This window comes from Oryctolagus cuniculus, chromosome 3 (assembly GCF_051225735.1).
Source record: "Oryctolagus cuniculus isolate XC-2025 breed Fujian yellow rabbit chromosome 3, ASM5122573v1, whole genome shotgun sequence".
Lineage (NCBI taxonomy): Eukaryota > Metazoa > Chordata > Mammalia > Lagomorpha > Leporidae > Oryctolagus > Oryctolagus cuniculus.
The window spans coordinates 39,105,543-39,127,279 of NC_142869.1; the positions used below are offsets into that span (position 1 = coordinate 39,105,543).

At 44.0% G+C, this 21,737-nt stretch overlaps 2 protein-coding genes and 1 non-coding gene across 24 annotated transcripts in view; 2 read left to right on the forward strand and 1 right to left on the reverse strand.

Annotated features, from left to right (window-relative positions):
- Positions 1–679, reverse strand: part of NIF3L1 (NGG1 interacting factor 3 like 1) — a 51,351-nt gene extending 50,672 nt beyond the window's left edge. For 18 of the 20 annotated variants that reach the window (XR_016231959.1, XR_016231957.1, XR_016231962.1 and 15 more), the window contains exon 1: positions 617–679. The gene's annotated coding sequence lies outside the window, so the exon portion shown is untranslated. Of the gene's footprint in view, positions 1–571 lie in introns of all 20 variants that reach the window. The other 2 variants (XM_070070413.2, XM_070070415.2) reach the window with 1 other exon arrangement.
- On the forward strand, positions 671–21,669 carry PPIL3 (peptidylprolyl isomerase like 3). 3 transcript variants are annotated; one of them, XM_008258946.5, is made up of 7 exons: positions 671–1,038; positions 1,937–2,009; positions 5,455–5,529; positions 6,769–6,862; positions 8,265–8,332; positions 12,649–12,767; positions 21,117–21,669. In XM_008258946.5, exons 2-7 carry the CDS (start codon positions 2,007–2,009, stop codon positions 21,241–21,243), a joined length of 486 nt encoding a protein of 161 aa, XP_008257168.1. In that variant the 5' UTR covers positions 671–1,038; positions 1,937–2,006; the 3' UTR covers positions 21,244–21,669. The 3 variants fall into 3 exon arrangements, with proteins under 3 accessions (XP_008257168.1, XP_089186233.1, XP_008257169.1); XM_089330107.1 differs by having other exon boundaries at positions 748–1,038; positions 6,822–6,862; XM_008258947.5 differs by lacking the exon at positions 5,455–5,529 and having other exon boundaries at positions 748–1,038.
- Positions 17,571–17,701, forward strand: LOC127491925 (small Cajal body-specific RNA 20). Its single transcript, XR_007920850.1, has one exon.
- Positions 21,670–21,737: the final 68 nt, after the last annotated feature.

The following is a 21,737-nucleotide window of genomic DNA, read 5'->3' on the forward strand; positions in this document are numbered from 1 at the left end:
ATCTGGCCAGCTCCAAAGCCGGCGTGCCACCGCGAAGGGTTTCCGTCGTTTACACGTGAAAGAGCGCTTGGAAAGAAGGCGGTGAAACACCGCCACGAGAGAACTGGCGGCTCCAAGCCCGGAGCCACAGGCAGCGAGAACAGTGGGCGGCAGCCCAGGACGCTGGTGAACTGCATGAACTGCACTGACGGAGGCCAGACCGCAGCCCTCGGCCACACCTGTGCCACCACGGGCAAAGTACCTGACTTCTGAGGTTCTGCCCTGTAAAAAGACGAATATAAAAACGCCCAGCTCGTAGTACGCAGGCGAGATTTAAACACAAGGCAGGAACAGTGCCTGTCCTAGAGCCCCTGTGTTATCGCTAGCCAATACGACCTGCAAACGACTCTGCCTTGCTTCGTCTCCAGCTCACTCCAGTGCTACTTCAAGCCTTTCCCAGGCAGTGAAGGGTCAGAAGGCACAGTGTGTAGGTCCTCGGGAACCCCGCCCCACCACTGCCCTCTGCGCTCGTTCAGCAGGGCAGTTTTGTGCCCTCTTTTTCTGCAGCACCCACGTAACAGTCATCTCCTACCCTGCCACAACTCCTCTCTTCGGGTTTAAATTGCCCACTACTCACGAGTCCGGGCACACCTCCGTAGCCACCACTTCCCGTCCCGAGCCGGCTCTCCTCGCCTTCTGTGATAGGCAGCGAGGAACAGGGCGGAAGTTGGTCCCTCCTGTTTTACAGTCGTACCCAAAACACTGCCTGAGTTTGGCGGGTAGTTCCGGGTTATGCTCCGGACTCCAGTGCAGTTAACAGAGCTGCACCTCGCCGTCAAATTTCAAATTAGCGGATAAATCACATTGTTTCCCTAGTGCTAGTCATTTTGGTTTGATATTAGAAGAAGGGAGGAAAGAGGAGGTAAGAAGGCTCTCTCTAATGGGTCCCGCGCCCGACTTCCGGTGGCCCCCAAACTCGTAATTGAGAACCGAAAGACTTGTCCAGGCTTCTGCAATTGCATCTTCGCTGTTTAACAACGGCTGTGCTGACCGAAGTGGGTAAGTGTGGGGCAACTTCATTCATTCTTTCATTTACTTTTTCAAGGGCTTGCTGAGCCCTGTATTGCACTGTTAGTTCTTGGGACACTTGGAGTGAACGTGCTGTGTGGCAAATGTGTTGTTGGAACGGCAGAATAAGTAAGGAAAGGATTTAGTATGTTTAGTATGTTAGTGATAAGTAATTTGGGAAGAGAAAACAGTACAGGTCCTGGGTTTCGAGCACTGTATTTTTAAACATTTGTTTATTTTTATTTATTTGAAAGACAGTTGCAGAGAGAGAGAGAGAATCTTCCATTCGGTGGTTCGCTCCCCCAAATGGCCGCAATGGCCGGAGCTGAGCTGATCCGAAGCCGGGAGCCAGGAGCCTTCTCCCGATCTCCTACGTGGGTGCAGAGGCCCAAGCGCTTGGGCCATCCTCTGCTGCTTCCCCACACCACAAGCTGGGAGCTGGATTGCAAGTGGAGCAGCCGGGACTCGAACCCGCGCCCACATGGGATGGCAGGCAGCAGGCAGAGCCCTAACCTACTAGCCACAGTGCTGGCTCCTGCAGCTGTTTAAATAGGGCTGTGAGGTAAGTAAGACTTGACATTTGAGGAGAGACCTAGAGGTAAGGAAATTAGCTGTAAGAAAGTGTTAGTGTTAGTGTTGCCAGCCAGTGCCTGGATTCTAAGGTGGGAATGTACCTGGCTTATTGGACTTGCAAAGAGGCTCTTAGAGAAGAGTGAGTAGAAGTAGCAGATTGCTGGGCTTCATTCCATAGGGTCTCATCACTTCTGTAACTGGATTTTTGTTACATGGGATACCACCCCAGGCTTTTTCTTATTTACAATAAAGATGAGCCTCTGTGAATGAAGACAGCAGGAAAATGACCTTAATTCTTTCTTCTTTTTGGGAATAGACTTATTCTTGAGCTTCTCTTAAGACTCGGAGAAGTTAAAAAGAACTCCCTGGAACTATCAAGAAGAAAAATGGTAAGTTTTATAGAATTTTTATAAATATCTTTCATAAGTAATTTTTAGAACTGTTAGTGACAAGGTGAAGAAGTTATACGTTATAGAAGCATGCAATGTAGAATGATAGTTTTTAAAAATGAGAATTTGAAGGGGCGGGTATTATAGCACAGCCTGTTAAGTTATTAATTGGGACACCTGCATCCAACTTTGGAGTTCCAGTTCTTGTCCTAGCTGCTCCATTTTAGACCAGCTTCCTGCTAATACACTCTGGGAGGCAACAGATGATGGCTTGAGTGCTCAGGCCCTAACTACATGTATGAGGGACCCAGATGGAGTTCTAGGCTTTGGTCTGGCCCAGCTCTGGCCTGTTGTAGGCATCTGGAGAGTAAACCAGGGAGTAGAAGATACTTCTGTTTCCCTTCCCTGCCCCATATCTATCTATCTATCTATCTATCTATCTATCTATCTATCTAATATCTCTCTCTCTCCCTTTCTCCCTTTCTCCCTCTTCCTCTTCCTCTCCCTCCCCTTTCTCTCCGCCTTTCAAGTAGATGAAAATACATATTTTAAAAATTAAAATTGAGGGCCAGTGTGTGGTGTAGAGGTAAACCTGACATCCCATCTGGTTCGTGTCCCAGCTGCTCCACCTCCTATCCAGCTCCCTGCTAATGGCCTGGGAAAAGTGGAAGATGGCCTGAGTGTTTGGGCCCTTACACCCATGTGGAGACCTAGAAGAAGCTCCTGGCTTCTGGTTTTGCCCTGGCCCACCCCTGGCCATTGTGGCCATCTGGGAAGTGAACCAATGGGTGGGAGATATCTCTCTCTCTCTGCAACTCTTTCAAATAAATAAATAAATATTTAAAAACATAAAATTAAAAAAGTAAAAACTAAAACTTATGTCAGGTTGCTTGGCACAGTATTGCCTGGGACACTGGCATCCCATATCCGAGGGCCTGGGATCCAGTTCCAGCTTCACTTCTCATCCAGATTCTTATTCATGGTTGCATGGGACGCAGCAGGTAATGGCTAAGTTGATTCCCTGCCATCCATATGGGAGTCTTAGACTGGATTCTGGGCTCCTTGCTTCACCTTAGCCCATTCCCAGCTTTGTAGGCCTTTGGAGAATGCACCAGAAGATGTAGAAGATGGAAGGTCTCTGTTTCCATGCCTTTCAAATATATAAAAATTAATTAATTAAAAAATTTTAAAAGCAGCTAAGCAGAATTACTTTAAACCAGTTTTTAGGGGATGACATGGCACAGCAGGTTAAACCACTGCCTGCAATACCAGCATCCACATGGGTGCTAATTTGAGTCCCGGCTGCTCCAATTCCAGTTCAACTCCCTGCTAATGCACTTGGGAAAGCAGAGGTAGATGGCCCAAGTGTTTGGGCCTCTCACCCACGTGGGAGACCCAGATGAAGCTCCTGGCTCCTGGCTTCAGTCTGGCCATCTGGGGAGTGAACCAGCGGATAGAGGACCTTTCTCTCTGCTCTTCCTTTCCCTCTCTGTAACTCTATGTTTCAAATAAATAAATAAAAACATTGACACATTTTATGTTTGTTGTCTTTAGTAAAAGCAGGAATTTTTTAAAAGTTTCTTTGAAAGACACAGTTACAGGCTGGCGCCGCGGCTCACTAGGCTAATCCTCCACCTAGCTGTGCCGTTACACCGGGTTCTAGTCCCGGTCGGGGCGCCGGATTCTGTCCCAGTTGCCTCTCTTCCAGGCCAGCTCTCTGCTGTGGCCTGGGAAGGCAGCGGAGGATGGCCCAAGTGCTTGGGCCCTGCACCCGCATGGGAGACCAGGAGAAGCACCTGGCTCCTGCTTTCGGATCAGTGTGGTACGCCAGCCGCAGCACGCCGGCTGTGGTGGCCATTGGAGGGTGAACCAATGGCAAAAGGAAGACCTATCTCTCTGTCTCTCTCTCTCAATGTCTATAACTCTACCTGTCAAAAAAAAAAAAAAAAAAAAAAAAAAAAAAAAAAAAAGACACAGTTACAGAGAGAGAAAATGAGAGAAAGAGAGATCTTCCATCCACTGATTGACTTCTCAAATGGCTGCAACAGCTGGGCCAGGCCGTAGCCAGAAGCTAAGAACTTCATCTGGGTCTCCCAGTTGGCTGCAGGACCCAAAATCCTTGGGCCATCTTCCACTGCTTTCCCAGGCACATTAGCAGGGAACTGAATCAGTGGAACAGCCAGGACTCAAACTGGTGCCCATATGGGATACCAGCATCATAGGTTGTGGGTTAACTCACTGCACACAACACCAGTCACAAGGAATTGTTTTTTAGCTCCATTTCTTGGAATTAAATTCTGTAAAGGAGATGGTAAAAACTATGTTGAAAAGTCATTTTTTATTATTTTCAATTGATATTAATTGATATTGAATTGCCATATAAATCAATAATAAAATATAATTATTTTTATTGATAAAAAATTAAAATTTATAGCAATTATTTCCATCACAATTTATCATTTGGATAAATGCTTTTGAAATAAATTTGTGGGCCAGCACCGCGGCTCACTAGGCTAATCCTCCGCCTAGCGGCGCCGGCACACCGGGTTCTAGTCCCGGTTGGGGCGCCGGATTCTGTCCCGGTTGCCCCTCTTCCAGGCCAGCTCTCTGCTGTGGCCAGGGAGTGCAGTGGAGGATGGCCCAGGTGCTTGGGCCCTGCACCCCATGGGAGAACAGGAAAAGCACCTGGCTCCTGGCTCCTGCCATCGGATCAGCGCGGTGCGCCGGCCGCAGCGCACCGGCCGCGGCGGCCATTGGAGGGTGAACCAACAGCAAAAGGAAGACCTTTCTCTGTCTCTCTCTCTCACTGTCCACTCTGCCTGTCAAAAAAAAAAAAAAAAAAAAAAAAAAAAAAAGAAATTTGTGGACCGGCATTGTGGCATAGCAGATAAAGTTGCCACCTGTGACACTAGCATCCCATATAGGCAGCAGTTCAAGTCTTGGTTGCTCCACTACCCAATTCAGCTCCCTGCTAATGACCTGGGAAAGCAGTGGAAGATGGCCCAAACACTGGACCCCTGCCACCCATGTGGGAGACCTGGAAGAAGCTCCTGGGTTAAACCTTCTGCCTGGTCCTGCACTGGCTGTTGTGGCCATCTGGGGAATAAACCAGTGGGTACAAGATATCTCTCTTCTCTCTCTCTCCCTAACTGTCTCTTTCTCTCTCTCTCTCTCTCCCCCTCTCCCTCTCTCTCTCCCCTCTCCCCACTCCCTCTCCTCGTTTTTCTCTGTCTTTCTGTAACTCTTTCAAATAAATAAATAAATCTTTAAAAAAATTGGAGGAAGAAGTACATCTTATCTTTTAGCTCTGTTATGTAGATGGATCATATCTAAAGCAGTATTTTTTTATATTTTTATTGTCATCTTGAATATCCATCCTGTGCAGTAATGTAGTACATCAAATCATTTGAAGAGCTTATTTGTCTCACACCTCTCTCCTTCCTAGTCTGTGACATTACATACAGATGTAGGTGATATTAAAATAGAAGTGTTCTGTGAGAGGACTCCCAAAACGTGTGAGGTGAGTAACATCATTTGCATATTAAACTCAATGAATGCTGCAGGATGACCTTTTTTAGGTTGAACCACCTCAAAAGCTTTCTGTAAAACTATTGTCAGGAAAACTAGTCATTGTAACTTCTGGTCTAATTTCCACTTATCTTTCCTCATTTCAGAAGTAGGTCATCAAAGAGAAGAGTGTCAAGTATCATTTTCTGTTGGTTCGTTTTCCTTAGGAAACATAATCATTAAGATATTAGATAAGAGAATGGTTCTGTACATTATTTCACCTGTATAAATGACAAGGGTAGAAAGAAGATTCCTCTAAATATAGTCTTTCATTAAGAATTATTTGTGAAAGGCTGTTGTGCCAGGTCTAGGTGTATGAGTGTACTTTAAAAGGTTTGTGGAAATGGAATGAAAAGATAAGTTTATTTTGCTGTAAAAGTTTTAAAATCCATGCGTAGCTTTTTTTCAGTTTTTCATAATATATATTTTCCCTACATGTTTTGAAGACCCCCACATATGCATGAGTACAATGATGAATAAGAGACACTCTTGCCCTCATTGAACTACTATTCTACTTGGGAAAATGGACAGGGTGGCAAAATGAAGTCTAAACGGTGATAATGCCTTAAAGAAAAGAAGGTGGTAAAACAGAGAATAATGGGAGAGGAACTGCAGGTTGAGCAGCCCTTATCTGAAATGCCTAGTACCAGAAGAGTTTCAGATTTCAGAGATTTTCAAACTTTGGAACGTTTGCATAGACTTTTGGGAAACTTGTGAGCATTTCAGATTTTGAATTTTTGGATTAGGTGTGCTCATCCTGTATCTAAAAGAAGAAAACAAGGGCAGGCCTAGTTGAGAAAGTAATACTTAAAGTGAGTACAGAACGTATCAAGACATCTCCGTAGAAAGATATAAAAGGAATGTTCCTGGTATAGAAACAGCAGGTACGATGGTCCCCAGGGCGGAATGGATAATGGTGGCAGTATTGATGGGGTTAATGGGGCAGGCAGTAGGCAGGTGTTGTAATCACAGAGCATATAGAGGTAAGGGTTTGTGAGACCCTGCTGAAGATTTTGTGTTTTATTGCAAGAGCAGAACAAAGCCATTGACGTGTTTTAGGCAGCGAAGTGACATGATTTAAAGTAGTATCTGCAAGATACACTGCTCTGGTGTTCTCAATAAACGATTGGTTCTTTATCTTAAATGTGTTTCTGCTGCACCATTTCTTGGTCATCTTTTTTACTCTCTTCAGAATTTCTTGGCTCTTTGTGCCAGTAATTACTACAATGGCTGTATATTTCACAGAAACATCAAGGGTTTCATGGTTCAAACAGGAGATCCAACAGGTAAGTTTTTCCATGAATTAAGATCTAAGGAATTGGCTATAGAAAAATAAAAGCAAATGAAGTTTTTATAACTGTGCTATCTTACAACAGCAAGAAACTTAAAAAATTTTTTTAATATATTTATATGAAAGGCAGAGAGATGAAGAAAATCAGAGAGAGAGAGAGAAACAGAGACACAAATAGAGAGAGATTGATCTTCTATCCACTGGTTCACTCCCTAAATGTCCATAATAGCCAGGCATGCAACAGGACAAAGCCAGGAGCTGGTAACTCAACCTGGATCACATTCATGGGTGACAGGGACCCAAGTACTTGAGCCATCACCTGCTGCCTCCCAGGGTGCACATTAGCAGGAAGCTAGAGGGGAAGAAGAACGGGGACTTGAATCTAGGGACTCCAACATATGATAAAGCTGTTCCAAGCATTGTCTTAACTGCTGCACTGAACCCCTGCCTCAGACCAAGAATTTTTGTTTGTTTGTTAATGATTTATTTATTTATATGAAAATCAGAGTTACACAAAAAGAGGAGAGGCAGAGAGAGAGAGAGAGAGAGAGGTCTTCCATCTGCTAGTTCACTCCCTAGTTGACCACAACGGCCAGAGCTGTGCCAATCCAAAGCCTGGAGCCATGAGCTTCTTCCAGGTCTCCCACATGGGTGCAGGGGCCCAAGGACTTGGGCCATCTTTTTTTTTTTTTTTTTTTTTTTTTTTTTTTTTTTTTTTTTGACAGGTAGAGTTATAGACATTGAGAGAGAGAGACAGAGAGATAGGTCTTCCTTCCGTTGGTTCACCCCCCCCCCCAAATTGTTGCCATGGCCGACACTGCGCCAATCTGAAGCCAGGAGCCAGGTGTTCCTGGTCTCCCATGCCAGTGCAGGGGCCAAAGCACTTGGGGGCCATCCTCCACTGCTTTCCCGGGCTACAGCAGAGAGCTGGACTGGAAGAGGAGCAACCAGGACTAGAACCCGGTGCCCATATGGGATGCCGGCCTTGCAGGTGGAGGATTAACCAAAGAAGCCACGGTGCCGGCCCTTGGGTCATCTTCTACTGCTTCCCCAGGCCATAGCAGAGAGCTGGATCAGAAGTAAAGCACTCGGGCCTCTAACTTTGGTGACCACTACGATGCCAGCACTGCTGGCACAGTGCCAGCCCTGGACCAAGAATGTTTTAACCAGAGGCTATTAGCACCTGCCTGTAAAATGTGAACAGTATTAAAAAGGATTGTTATTATTTTTTTTTTTTGTAGGAAGTTTTTTTCTTCTGGTCTGTAAAGTTAAAGTGGGAAAGCCTGAGGGGTTGTTATCAAATTTTATTTGTCTATAAAGGGTAATAAGGTAGACCTTATGTTTTAGGAATTGGATCCTTTTCCAACTTTAACTAGATACTTCTGATTGCTTTGTAGGTACTGGAAGAGGAGGTAACAGCATTTGGGGCAAGAAGTTTGAAGATGAATACAGTGAATATCTTAAGGTATATATCCCCAGTGTCAAAAACCTATTACACATGGTTACACTCAGATACTGTGATACATTTAGTAACAAAAGATAACAGCATTACTAAGTGAATATACTTTTTTATAGTTTTTCCACACTTGATAGATCATGATGTCAGAGAGAAACTATAGCCTATCATGTATACTGGAATCTCACTCTAACACATGGATCTTCTTGAGATTTTTATTTATCTATGTGAGAGACAGAGAGAGAGAGAGAGAGAGAGAGAGAGAGAGAGAGAAAGCTCCCATCCACTGTTTTGTCCTCCAAATGCCTGCGGCATCCTGGGCTTGGCTAGACCAGTGCTGGGTGCCAGGGACTCAGTACAGGTCTCCTACCTGGGTGGCAGTGACCCAGCTACTTGAGCCATTACCTGCTGCCTCCCAGAGTCTACATTAGCAGGAAGCTGGAGTCAGGAACCAGAGTTGGGTATCAAACCCAGGCATTCCGGTATCCTAATCAGCATCTTAATTGCTAAGTCAGATGCTTACCCCTCAGCCTTTTCTTGATTTAGAAACTGAACAGGGCATTTGGCCTAGTGGTGAAGGTGCTGGTTAAGATGCCCACATCCTCTTTACATTAGTAAAAATTTCAAAAGGGGAAAAAAAAAAAGATACCCATATGTCGCTCCCCCTCTTCGCGGAGGAATGACACTAAACCCTGCCTAGGTTTCCTATCCGAGTCACGGCACCATTATGTTGCTCCCCCTCTTCGTGGAGGAACGACACAGGACCCTGCGCTGTTCTTTTGTCTGCTCGGCCCTCCCCGGGTTTGCTGCTGGTTCTTCCCGGGTTGGCTACCGTCCTTCCACCTCCGTGGAAGGGCGGTTCCCCCTGCCACTTTCCCCTCTTCCGCGGGGGAGCGGCACACCGCCGGCCGGCTCTCTCAGGGGCTGCTCAGATGTTCCTCAGGTGTTCCTGGTGCATGTTGTCTCTCTCCTCCTTTATAGTCCTCTTCCACCAATCCCAACTCTGCTACCCACACGCCGAGTACGCTGCTCTCCTCCAATCAGGAGCAGGATCAGCTCCTGCAGGTCATCACTCAAGTTGGCGAGAGGCAGCTGCGTAGAAGCTGTTTTCTCCTCTCCCAGCGCCATATTGTGGGAGAGCAGATGCACAGAATAAGTCTTAATTCCAGTAACAGTCTAGTCCGAGTTGCTCCCCACACCCATATGCCATATCAGAAGGCCTGGGTTTGATACTCAGCTGTAGCTCCTGACTCCAGCTTCCTGTTAATGTGGACCCTGGAAGGCAACCAGGATGGCTCAAGTAATTAGATTTGGTTCACAGGAGTTTATGTTCCCATTTGTGGGCATCTGGGGAGTGAACCAGCAGGTGGGAGCAGTGCTTCTCAAATAAATCAGTGAAAGAAACAGAACAGTTTTTAAACATGAATTAATGGCTTCCATATTCCAGTTGAAAACCAGTGATTGGCTATGACAGAGTCATCTGTGGAAATAAAAGAGTCTTACCCACCTAAATATAGAGGCAAACTAATTAGGACCTTTACTATATTAAGGTTCCCCAGTTTTCCTTTGCAGGTACAGTTAAAAACCATGATCTTCTACACCAGGGTTGAGGATGTATGCTGGGTCTTCCCACCCTCTGAGCCAGCAGTTGCATTCCCAGATGCTTACCCAAGAGATACTTGTACACTAAGAAAAGTACAGGACGTTTCCTGTTGTATTATTTGTAATAACAAAAATCTAGAAATAAGCCAAATGTTCATTGATTATAGAATGCATAGATTTTAGCACATTCCATAGTGAATCACAGAGCAGTTAAAAAATCAACATGCTTAAACATGTATAAACCTTATTTTTAAAAATTTGTTTATTTTTCTTTAATTCGAAAGGCAGGAGAGAACAAGATACATTTCATCTGCTGGTTCACTCCACAAATGCCCACAATAGCTGGGGCTAGGCCAGACCAAAGCTAAGAGCCAAGAATTCAGTCTAGGTCTCCCATATGGGTGACAGGGAGCCAAGTACTTGAGCCCTCATCTGCTGCCTCGCAGGGTACGCATTAGCAAGAAGCTGGAACCAGAAGCAGAGCTGAGGATCAAGCTCAGGGATCTCAGTATGGAATTTAGGTATCCCAAAGGACATTGTAGCCACCGTGCCAAACGCCTGGACCCTGTATAAATCTGAGAAATGTAACAATGTTAAATGTGAAAAGCACATCCCAGAAAACCAAGATTGTATTATACAATGTTTTAGGGTCCAGAAACTAGCAAAAGCAAACAATATATTGTTTGCTCGTGGAAACATGGGGTTACCTCTTGCAGAGACTGAAGAAATGGGGAGGAGCACATAGGCATATGTGGCGATTTGGAGATTCTAGCTCTTAAGACTGGAAAATACATCAATAGATGCTTATTTTATTAACTTAGAAATGGTACGTGTATTAGAAATATATCTAGGGGTGGGCATTTGGCTTAGCAGCTAAAATTCTGCCTGGGATGCATGTGTCTTGTGTCAGAATCCCTGAGTTCAAATTCTGACTCCTTTTTCAAACCCAGCTTCCTGAGTGTGCTCCCTGGGAAGCAGCAGGTGATGGCTTAAGTCTTTAGGTCCCTGCCACCCACATGGAAGACTTGGATTGAGTTCCTGGCTCCTAGCTTTAGCCTGGCTTAGCTCTGGCTACTGCAGGCATCTGGGGAATGAACCAGCAGATGGCAGATCTCTCTGTCTTTCTGTTTCTCTGTCTTCCTGCCTTCCAAATATGTCCCTAAAACTTTTTTTAAAAGAAATATAGGGGCGGCATTGTGGTACAATGGGTAAAACCGCTGCCTGCAATTCGGGCACCCCATATGGGTGCTGGTTCCTGTCCTGGCTGCTCCATTTCTGATCCAGCTCCATGCTAATGCACCCGGGAAGGCAGTAGGGAATGACCCAACTGGTTGGGCCCCTGCACCAATGTAGGAGACCCAGAAGATGCTTTGGTCTGGCGCAGCCTTTGCCATTGCAGTCACTTGGGGAGTGAACCAGCAGATGGAAGATCACTCCCTTTCTCTTTGTCTCTCCATCTCCCTAACTCTGCCTCTCAAATAAATAAATCTTTAAAAAAAAAAAGGCTAAGGGGCCAGCATTGTGGCATAATGGATTAAGCCACCACATGAAATGCTGGCATTCTATTTCAGAATGCTGTTCTGCTTCTGATCCAGTTCCCCGCTAATGTGCCTGGGAAGGCAGAGGAAGATGGCTCAAGTGCTTGGGACCTATCATTCTGTGGGAGACCTGAATGGATCTCCAGGTTCCTGGGTTTGGTCTGGCCCCACCTGGGTCATTGATGACCATTTGGGGAATGAACCAACTAATGAAGATCTCTCTGTCCCTCCCTCCCTGTCACTCTGCCTTTCAAATAAATAAATAAGTCTTTTTAAAAGTTTTATCTGATATTACTTTGATAGGTAATCACCTTTTAGGGAGAAAATAAAGTATTAATATTTTGATGTAGTTGTATCTCTAGGACTTATTTAATCAGTGTTACCAGATGAATAGCTAAAGACAGGGTAATCATTGGAGTTACTTACGGTATATTTTATAATTGGGCACCTCCGAATAGCATAATTCTTAGTCATATCTTCAGTCTTACCAGTAATGTCCTTTTCATTCCTGAACACAAATAGTACCGTGATATTATAGATTGATTAGCTCATCCAGGCCTGGGATTGTGAGTTGACTGTCCATGAATGGAAGACCCACAGATTCATTCTCTTTGGTCATCAATTAAAAAAAAAAGTTAACGCCATTAGGCAAGAGATAGGCTATTCATTTTTCCAGACTCCATCTCTCCCCAATGTTTACATTCTTTCCAATGGTCAGCTTACTGTCTGCAAGACCCTTGTGAGCATGTGAATTATGTGTAGACCCTGAACTAACCTCGCTTCGATTTCAGATAAAGCCAGTGAGTTCAGTACATGTGAAGAGATTAGAGGGATTCTGGTTTTGTTGGCTGCCTTATTGTTTCATGCCAGCTCATTATTCCTTAATGTAAATGTAAGAATTATTTCTGTTATGCATTGGCATTACTAAACTGCTTATGGCTATACTTTTCCAAAGTACAAGTGAAATTAATTTGGGAATGTGCTTTGATTTATAAACAAGTTTTTACAGGTTTTCAAGGATACGGATTATATAGAAACTGAACATCTGGATTAACCCAAGTAAGGAGAAACTGGTTAAGTGTCTCCTTGTTCTCTTAAATATTGGAAGGATAAAAAGTACATTTCTTGACTCAATAGTTGGAATATTTATATAATAACATGGGTCAACACTTTGTTCTTTTTCAGCACAATGTTAGAGGTGTTGTGTCTATGGCCAATAATGGTCCAAATACCAATGGATCTCAGTTCTTCATCACCTATGGCAAGCAGCCACATTTGGACATGAAGTATACAGTATTTGGGAAGTGAGTATTCGAGGTGTTTTTTTTTTTTTAACTTTTTTACTAATTTTTATTTATTTGAAAGATAGAGACAAGACAGAAAAAGATCATTCATCCACTGGTTTATTCCCCAAATATCCACAATAGCTGGAGCTAGACCAAGCTGAAGCCAGGAGCTAGGAACTACATCCCAGTCTCCTTCATGAGTGGTGGAGACCCAATTACCTGAGCCATCATCTGCTTCCTCCCAGGGTGTACATCAACAGAAAGCTGTAATTAGAAACAGAGCCGGGACACAAACCTAGGCACTGACATGAGATGTGGGTGTTCCAGAAGCATCTGAGTCATCGGGCCAAAAACCTGCCCTGGTTATGGTTTTTCTTAGAATTTCAGTGCAAGGGGTACATAGGCATGGTTAGCATAGCAGCATAACAAATACTGGAAAGAATGATATGAGAGCTAAATATACCTGAAGTCTAAGTCTACCCCTTGTTGGCCTGTGACCTTGGGAAAGTTACAACCTCTCTGAGCCCCGTTTTTATTTTGTGAAAGAAGAACCAATAATTTTTTTTTCCAGGATTGTTCTGTAAGTTAACAGTAATGTATCTGTTTTCATTAAGAATAGCGGTTCACAGCAATTAACATACCTTTTCAAACAAGGTGGCCTGGCTTAGTGTTTCCATTATGTCACCAATGTTCTAGGCACTTGTGTCTTTCTTTCCAACCATCATTAGCTATCCTCTTGGGCTTACTTCATAGGCATAATATGGACAGCACTGCTGCAGCCAAAACATCTGTGTGCCAGCCACACAGGAAGAGGAAGCACAGAAGTAGCCTACCAGCTGAGTCAGCTCCTTTTTAAAGAACTTTCCTGGACGACCCAGAATTTAGATATGTGGCCATGCCTTTCCTACAAAAAAGAATAGGATTTTTTTTTCCCAGCCTGGCACACTGTCATCTTTGATAAAATCAAAGTTTCCCTGAGAAAGAGGGTGTATTCTAGGGAGGTGCTGCCACATTATCTAATATAAGCATTATACCTGGAAGTTGTTTTTATAAATCAATGGGAAGTAAATCTGTTCATTCAACAAATAATTTATCATGCTCAATAAACCACGGAAGGTGTGGGTGCTTGGCACCACGTGGTACTCCTATATCCCATATTGGATTTCCTGGGTTCAAATCTCAGCTCTGCTTCTATTTTTTTATAGAAAGCTTTTATTTAATAAATATAAATTTCTTAAGTACAACTTTTGTATTATAGCGGTTCTTCCCCTCATACCCGCTCTCCCACCCCCAAACCATCCCACCTCCTACTCCCTCTCCCATCACATTCTTCATTAAGATTCATTTTTAATTATCTTTATATACAGAAGATCAACTCTATACTAAGATTTTAAGTTTGCACCCACATAGACACACAAAGTATAAAGTACTGTTTGAAGACTAGTTTTATCATTAATTCTCATAGTACAACTCATTAAGGACAGAGGTCCTACATGGGGAGCAAGTGCACAGTGACTCCTGTTGTTGATTTAACAATTGACACTCTTATTTATGATGTCAGTGATCACCTGAGGCTCTTGTCATGAGCTACCAAGGCTACGGAAACCTCTTGAGTCCACAAACTCCATCAATATTTAGAAAGGGTCATAATCAAAGTGGAAGTTCTCTCCTCCCTTCAGAGAAAGGTACCTACCTCCTTCTTTGATGGCCACTTCTTTCCACTGGGATCTCACTCACAGAGATCTTTCATGTAGGCCATTTTTTGCTACAGTGTCTTGGCTTTCCATGCCTGAAATTCTGTCATAGGCTTTTTAGCCAGATCTGAATGCCTTAAGAGCTGATTCTGAGCCAGAGTGCTGTTTAGGGCACTTGTCATTCTATGAGTCTGCTGTGTGTCCTGCTTCCCATGTTGGATCATTCTCTCCTTTTTAATTCTATCAATTATTATTAGCAGACAGACACTTGGTCTTATTTATGTGATCCCTTTGACACTTAATCCTATCTTTATGATCAGCTATGAACTTAAACTGATCACTTTAACTAGTAAGATGGCATTGGTACCTGCCAACTTAATGGGATTTGGAATCCCATGGAATTTTTTAGCTTTACCCTTAGGGGTAAGTCTGAGGGAACATTGCTGAACTGTAAATCTCCTCCCTCTCTTATTCCCACTCTTATTTTTATCAGGGATCAATTTTCAATTGGATCTAAATGCTTGAGAATAATTCTGTGTTAAGAGTTCAACCAGGCTGGCACCACAGCTCAGTAGGCTAATCCTCTGCCTGCGGCGCCGGCACCCTGGGTTCTGTCCCGGTTGCCCCTCTTCCAGGCCAGCTCTCTGCTGTGGCCAGGGAGTGCAGTGGAGGATGGCCCAAGTGCTTGGGCCCTGCACCCCATGGGAGACCAGGAGAAGCACCTGGCTCCTGGCTTCGGATCAGTGTGATGCGCCGGCCGCAGCGCGCCAGCTGTGGCGGCCATTGGAGGGTGAACCAACAGCAAAAGGAAGACCTTTCTCTCTGTCTCTCTCTCTCTCTCTCACTGTCTACTCTGCCTGTCAAAAAAAAAAAAAAAAAAGAGTTCAACCAATGGTATTAAGTAGAAAACGAAAATACTAAAAAGAATAAAATAGTAAGCCGTTCCTGATCAAGTCATTGCTTCTCATAGTGTCCTTTTCACTTCAACAGGTTTCCTTTTTGGTGCTCGGTTAGTTGTCACCGATCAGGGAGAACATATGATATTTGTCCCTCTGGGACTGGCTTATTTCACTCAGCATGATGTTTTCCTCCACTTTGTTGCAAATGACCGATTTCATTCTTTTTTTTACCACTAGGTAGTATTCCATAGAGTACATATCCCATAATTTCTTTATCCAGTCTTCTGTTGATGGACATTTAGGTTGATTCCATGTCTTAGCTATTGTGAATTGATTAGCTCTGCTTCTGATCCAGCTCTCTGCTAATGTGTGCCCTGGGTGGTAGCAGGTGATGGCTTAGATACACCGGTCCCTGCCACTCAGAGGGGAGACCCAGATTGAATTCCTGGTTCCTAGCTTCAGTCTTGTTCAGCCCTGGCTATTTTGTATTTGGGAAGTGAACAAACAGATGGGAGACTGTGCACTCGCTGTCTCTCCTTGTCTCTCTTTCTCTCATTCTCTGTCGCTGTGCCTTTCAAGTAGATGAAAATAAACATCTTTTAAATGAAGGAAAATATATTTAGCTTACAACTTTTTTATTCCATATACATGTCTCTACATTTTTTATAAGTGAACATCCAATTTATTTAACATTGAAAGTTCATTAAGGGACCGACACTGTGGCGTAGTAGGTTAAAGCCCTGGCCTGAAGCACCGGCATCCCATTTGGGTGCTGGTTCAAGACCCGGCTGCTCTACTTCCGATCCAGCTCTCTGCTATGGTCTGGGAAAGCAGTAGAAGATGGCCCAAGTCCTTGGACCCCTGTACCCACATGGCAGACCTGGAAGAAGCTCCTGGCTCCTGGCTTCGGATCAGCACAGTTCTGGCCATTGTAGCCATCTGGCGAGTGAACCAGTGGATGGTAGACCTCTATCTCTCTGTCTCTACCTCTACCTCTCTGTAACTATTTCTTTTTCTTTTTCTTTTTCTTTTCTTTTCTTTTTTTTTTTAATTTGACAGGCAGAGTTAGACAGTGAGAGAGACAGAGAGAAAGGCCTTCCTTCTGTTGGTTCACCCTCCAAATGGCCGCTACAGCCAGCGTGCTGTGCCGATCCGAAGCCAGGAGCCAGGTGCTTCCTCCTGGTCTCCCATGTGGGTGCAGGGCCCAAGCACTTGGGGGCCATCCTCCACTGCCTTCCAGGGCCACAGCAGAGAGCTGGACTGGAAGAGGAGCAACCGGAACTAGAACCCGGTGCCCATATGGGATACTGGCACCGCAGGTGGAGGATCAACCAAGTGAGCCACGGCACCAGCTCCTGTAATTCTGTCTTTCAAATAAATAAAAATAAATCTTAAAAAAAAAAAGTTCATTCAGACATCTGCATGGGCCAGCATTTTGACATAACAGGTAAAGCTGCTGCCTGCAATTCCAGCATCCCTTACGGGCACCAGTTCACGTCTCAGCTGGTCCACTTCCTATCCAGCTCCTTGCTAATGGCCTAGGAAAAGCAGAGGAAGATGGCCCAAGTGCTTGGGCCTTGGACCCCTGCTACCCACAGGGGAGACCCTGAAGAAGCTCCTGCCTCCTGGTTTCTACCTGGCCCAGCCCTAGCTGTTGTGGCCATATGGGGAGTTAATGAGCAGATGAAAGATCTATCTATATATCTCTATAACTCTTTAAACAAATAAATAAATCTTTAAAAGAAAAAAAAAGAGATATCTGCAATATGGCAATTTCACTGGCAATTTAAAATCCAACCTATGATTACTTGCTAGGGCTAGTTCACACTTAACACTAATTAAATATTTTATTGAATGAATATAAGACCAAACAAAATGCAAATGCATTCAAATGCTTTTTTTTTTTTAATTTAAAGATTTAATTATTTGAAAGGCAGAGTTAGAGAGAGAGAGAGAAAGAGAAAGAGGTCTTCCATCTTTCGGTTCCCTCCCCAAATGACCACAGTGGCTAGAGCTGGGCTGATCCAAAGCCAGGAACCAGGAGCTTTAGCAGGGGCCCAAGGACTTGGGCCATCCTCTGCTACTTTCGTAGGCCCCTTAGCAGGGAGGTGGATCAGAAGCAGAGCAGCCAGAAAAGGAACCAGTGTCCATATGGGATGCCAGCTTTGCAGGCAGCAGCTTTATCCTCTATGCCACAACATCAGCCCCTCAAAAAAAATCAACTTTTGGGCCTGTCTCCCGTGGGGCTGTGGGGGTCCCTCTTCTCCCCAGCCAGGGCTGGAGGCCGAGATTAGCCCTCTTGAGGCCATCGTCGGGACTGCAAGAGCTGAGCAGCCTCGTTTTCCTACCTCACACATCTGTAGAGAAAAAAACAAAACAAGACAAAAAATCAGTTTTAAAGACCTTTCTATTTAGGCTAATGACAAACACAATAAAGGCAAATATGCTAGTTTGATGTAATGTGCTGATGTTATACAGCACTCTTATCTTTTAGTCCACAAGTATATTATTAAACAATAAAGAACATCCAATAGGACCTATTTCTACAGAACTAGGAAATAAATGTCTATGAAAAAAGGATTTCTAATTTATACATTAGTGGTAATCGATGAAATTATCAAAGTACTAGAGGATCTAGTAATCTGTGTGTGTATAAACAACCCAGGATCCTTTCCTTTAGTTTTCTCTTTAAGTCATCATTCAGAATTATTGATCAATTATTGATTAATTGCCAGGACTTATCTTATTGGATTTGTGACAAAATTGTAGTGTTTAAAACAAAAATTTTTTTTTTCCTTTATTTGAAATGCAGACAGAATTAGTTCGCAATTGCTGGTTCACTCCCCAAATGCCCACAGTGGTTAAGACTGGGTCAGATTGAGGCTGGAAGCCAGGAACTCAACCTGGATCTCCCACATGGGTTGCAGGGACCTGGACCCAAGTAGCTGAGCCGTCACATGCTGCCTCTCAGGGTGTGCATTAGCAGGAAGTTAGGAATAGGAGCAGAGCCAGGATGGGATGTGGGTATCCCAACTGACAGCTTAACCACTGTGCCAAATGCCCACTTCAGAATGAGGATTCCTAACTTTAGCTTCATAAATTCCTTACAGTTGTATGTTGTGTGGATATGCAAATACGTTTTGGGAACATGGTCTGTAATTTCTTGCTCATTCTCCAAGGGGCTCATGTCCTAGATACTTGAGCAGACTTAAGCTGCCTCAGCTCTGCCTGGCCTTTTTTCGCGTGAGAACTGTGTACTTATATCCTCTGTTTCTCTCATTGACTTGATGGTAGAAAACCCTGTAACACTTACAGTTTAAAGACTTTAGTTGCCCTACATTTAGAAATAAAATCAAAACATTTGGGTCATTGTGGTTATTGCTGCTGATACCCCTTCCAAGCATTTTTTTTTTTAAGATTTATTTATTATTTGAAAGGTTGAGTTACAGAGAGGCAGAGGCAGAGAGAGAGGTCTTCCATCTGCTGGTTCACTCCCCAGATGGCCATAATAGCCAGAGCTGGGCCAATCCAAAGCCAGGAGCCAGGGGCTTCTTCCATGTCTCCCACGTGGGTGCAGGGGTCCAAGGACTTGGGCATCTTCTCCTGCTTTCCCAGGCCATAGCAGAGAGCTTGATTGGAAGTGGAGCAACTAGGACTCGAACTAGTGCCGGCACTGCAGGAGGGGGCTTCCAATTATGCCACAGCACTGGCCCCCCAAGCATTCTTTTCTATATTCTTTTTTAACACATTCTTTTAGTGGAAATGCAAAGTAAATTAAAATTGTTATCTTTGTTTTTTTTTAAGTACATATGGTAAATCTTGAAAATTAATCTGAGTTGTACCAGGAAATATAATCTAAAAAACCACCTTTTTTTAGACTCAAATGTCCAAAACATGCATTTTAAGTATTTTAAGGCATCTTCTCCTGCTTTCCCAGGCCATAGCAGAGAGCTGGATGGGAAGAGGAGCAGCCGGGACTAGAACCGGCATCCACATGGAATGCCAGCGCTTCAGGCCAGGGTGTTAACCTGCTGTGCCACAGCGCCAGCCCCTGGTCTTTATCTTTAGTTCCTAGAAATGAGCTTCTAAAACCTTTGGAATTTTCTGGTGATAGGATTAGACAAGTACTTTGCTGGTCATAATAAACCCCTCTCAACCACACCTGAGTATGCTAATAGGATGACTCTTGGTGGGCTCTTGAAAGCAGAAGGGTTGCCAGAGGAATAAACCACATGATTTGAGGGTTGGAACTCCTAATCCTATCACTCTCACCACTCCATCTCTGTGGAGATTTGAGTTCAATCACCAATGACCAGTGACTTAAATTGCTTTGTGATAGAACATCCATAAAAACCCTAAACAGGGTTAGGAGCTCCAGACTGGCGGATTTAGGAGGGTGGCCTAGAGGGAGACAGCATGGACGCTCCGAGCACCTGCTCTACACTTTGCCCTATGAATCTCTTTGGCTATTCCTGGTTATATCCTCTCTAATGAACCATAATAGTAAATAGTTTCCTGAATTCTGCGAACCAGTGTAGCAAACTATGGGATGCAAGAAAGGGATCATGGGAACCCCTGATTTGTGGCCAGGTGAGGTCACTACCTGGGACTTAGAACTGGCACCTGTGGTAGGGGGGCAGACTTGTGGGCCTTGCCTGTGAGGCCTGCATCAACTCCAAGTAGGTAGTGTCAGAATATTACATTTTAGGGCACTCATAAGTGAAGAATTGAGAGAACCAACACATTTGGTGTCAGAATTGTTATGAAAGTATATGGGGGGGGTTGCTGTGGCTCAGCGGGTTAACGCCCTGGCCTGAAGGGCCAGCATCCCATATGGGAGCCAGTTCGAGTCCTGACTGCTCCACTTCCCATCAAGCTCTCTGTTATGGCCTGGGAAGGCATTACAGGATGGCCCTGGTCCTTAGGCCCCTGCACCCACGCGGGAGACTTGGAAGAAGCTCCTGGCTCCTGGCTTTGGATCAGCACAGCTCCAGCCGTTGTGACCAATTGGAGAGTGAACCATTGGATGGAAGACCTCTCTCTCTCTGCCTCTCTTCTGAGTAACTCTGACTTTCAAAAAAATAAATAAATCTTAAAAAAAAAAAAAAAAGAAAAAGAGAAAGAAAGTATATTGGAGTATATTGGGGGCTGGCACTGTGATATAATGGGTAAAGCCCCAGCCTGCAGTGCCGGCATTCCATATGGGCACTGGTTCAAGTCCCAGCTGTTCCACTTCCGATCCAGTTCTTTGCTGTGGCCTGGGAAAGCAATGGAAGATGGCCTAAGTCCTTAGACCCCTGCGCCCTTGTGCCCTGCGTGGGAGACATGGAAGAAGTTCCTGGCTCCTGGTTTTGGATTGGCACAGCTCCTGCTGTTGCGGCCATTTGGGGGTGAATGAGTGGATGGAAGGCCTCTCTCTCTCTCTCTTTGCCCGTCCTTCTCTCTGTGTAACTCTGCCTTTCAAATAAATAAGCAAATCTTTAAAAAAAAAAAAAAGAACGTGTATTGGCCCCATTTGTAGTTATTCTATGTGACTGTATGAAATGGAGAATATAATTTGGGGTACTTTTGTAGGAATATTTCTGTCTATTGCTGTTGTTAACAGCATAAAATGGATTTTTATTGAATTTTATGGCAAAAAATCAAATTAATATTTTGTATACTCAAAATTCTAACATGGTCCTTTCCTCTTAAGGAAACTAATTGCCTTAGATATTTAGATATTCTGTTTCAATCTTTGGAAACTTTCACTTACTATGTTGTTTCTCTTTTAGGGTAATAGATGGTCTGGAGACTCTAGATGAATTGGAGAAGTTACCAGTAAATGAGAAGACATATCGACCTCTGAATGATGTACACATTAAGGACATAACTATTCATGCCAACCCATTTGCTCAGTAGCTATATTAAGCCTGGCAAATACATGACACACTGTTTGTTGGAACACACCCATTGTGGTTTACCCAGTTTTAAATATGTCAGAGATTGCATCATCCTTCTTTCTGCTTGTTTACAACAAGATCTTCTATGAGCTGGTGATGCCAAGGAGAGCCCAGTGGCTTTAACCCCCATTCCTACAGCATATTGTTTACTACAACTACTAGCCAATGTATTTCTTTAATATAAAAAGCCTGTTTGATTGTTGTTGCCTATAAATACTCATTTTTAAATGCTGACCCTCTGTTAAGTACAGGCATTTCTGTCTTAGAAGTAATATTTTCTATTATGGAGTTAAATTGATGGACAGGGTAAAGGGATGGTCTAGAAAGGCAGTGTTCTGGTCTTTGGACTTAATAAAAGCTCTAAAAAGTTCTTAGTGTACTCTAACAATATCTCACATGTGATTTACTCATGGAACTTTTTTTAAAGTATATCTTTTGGGACTGGCATTGTGG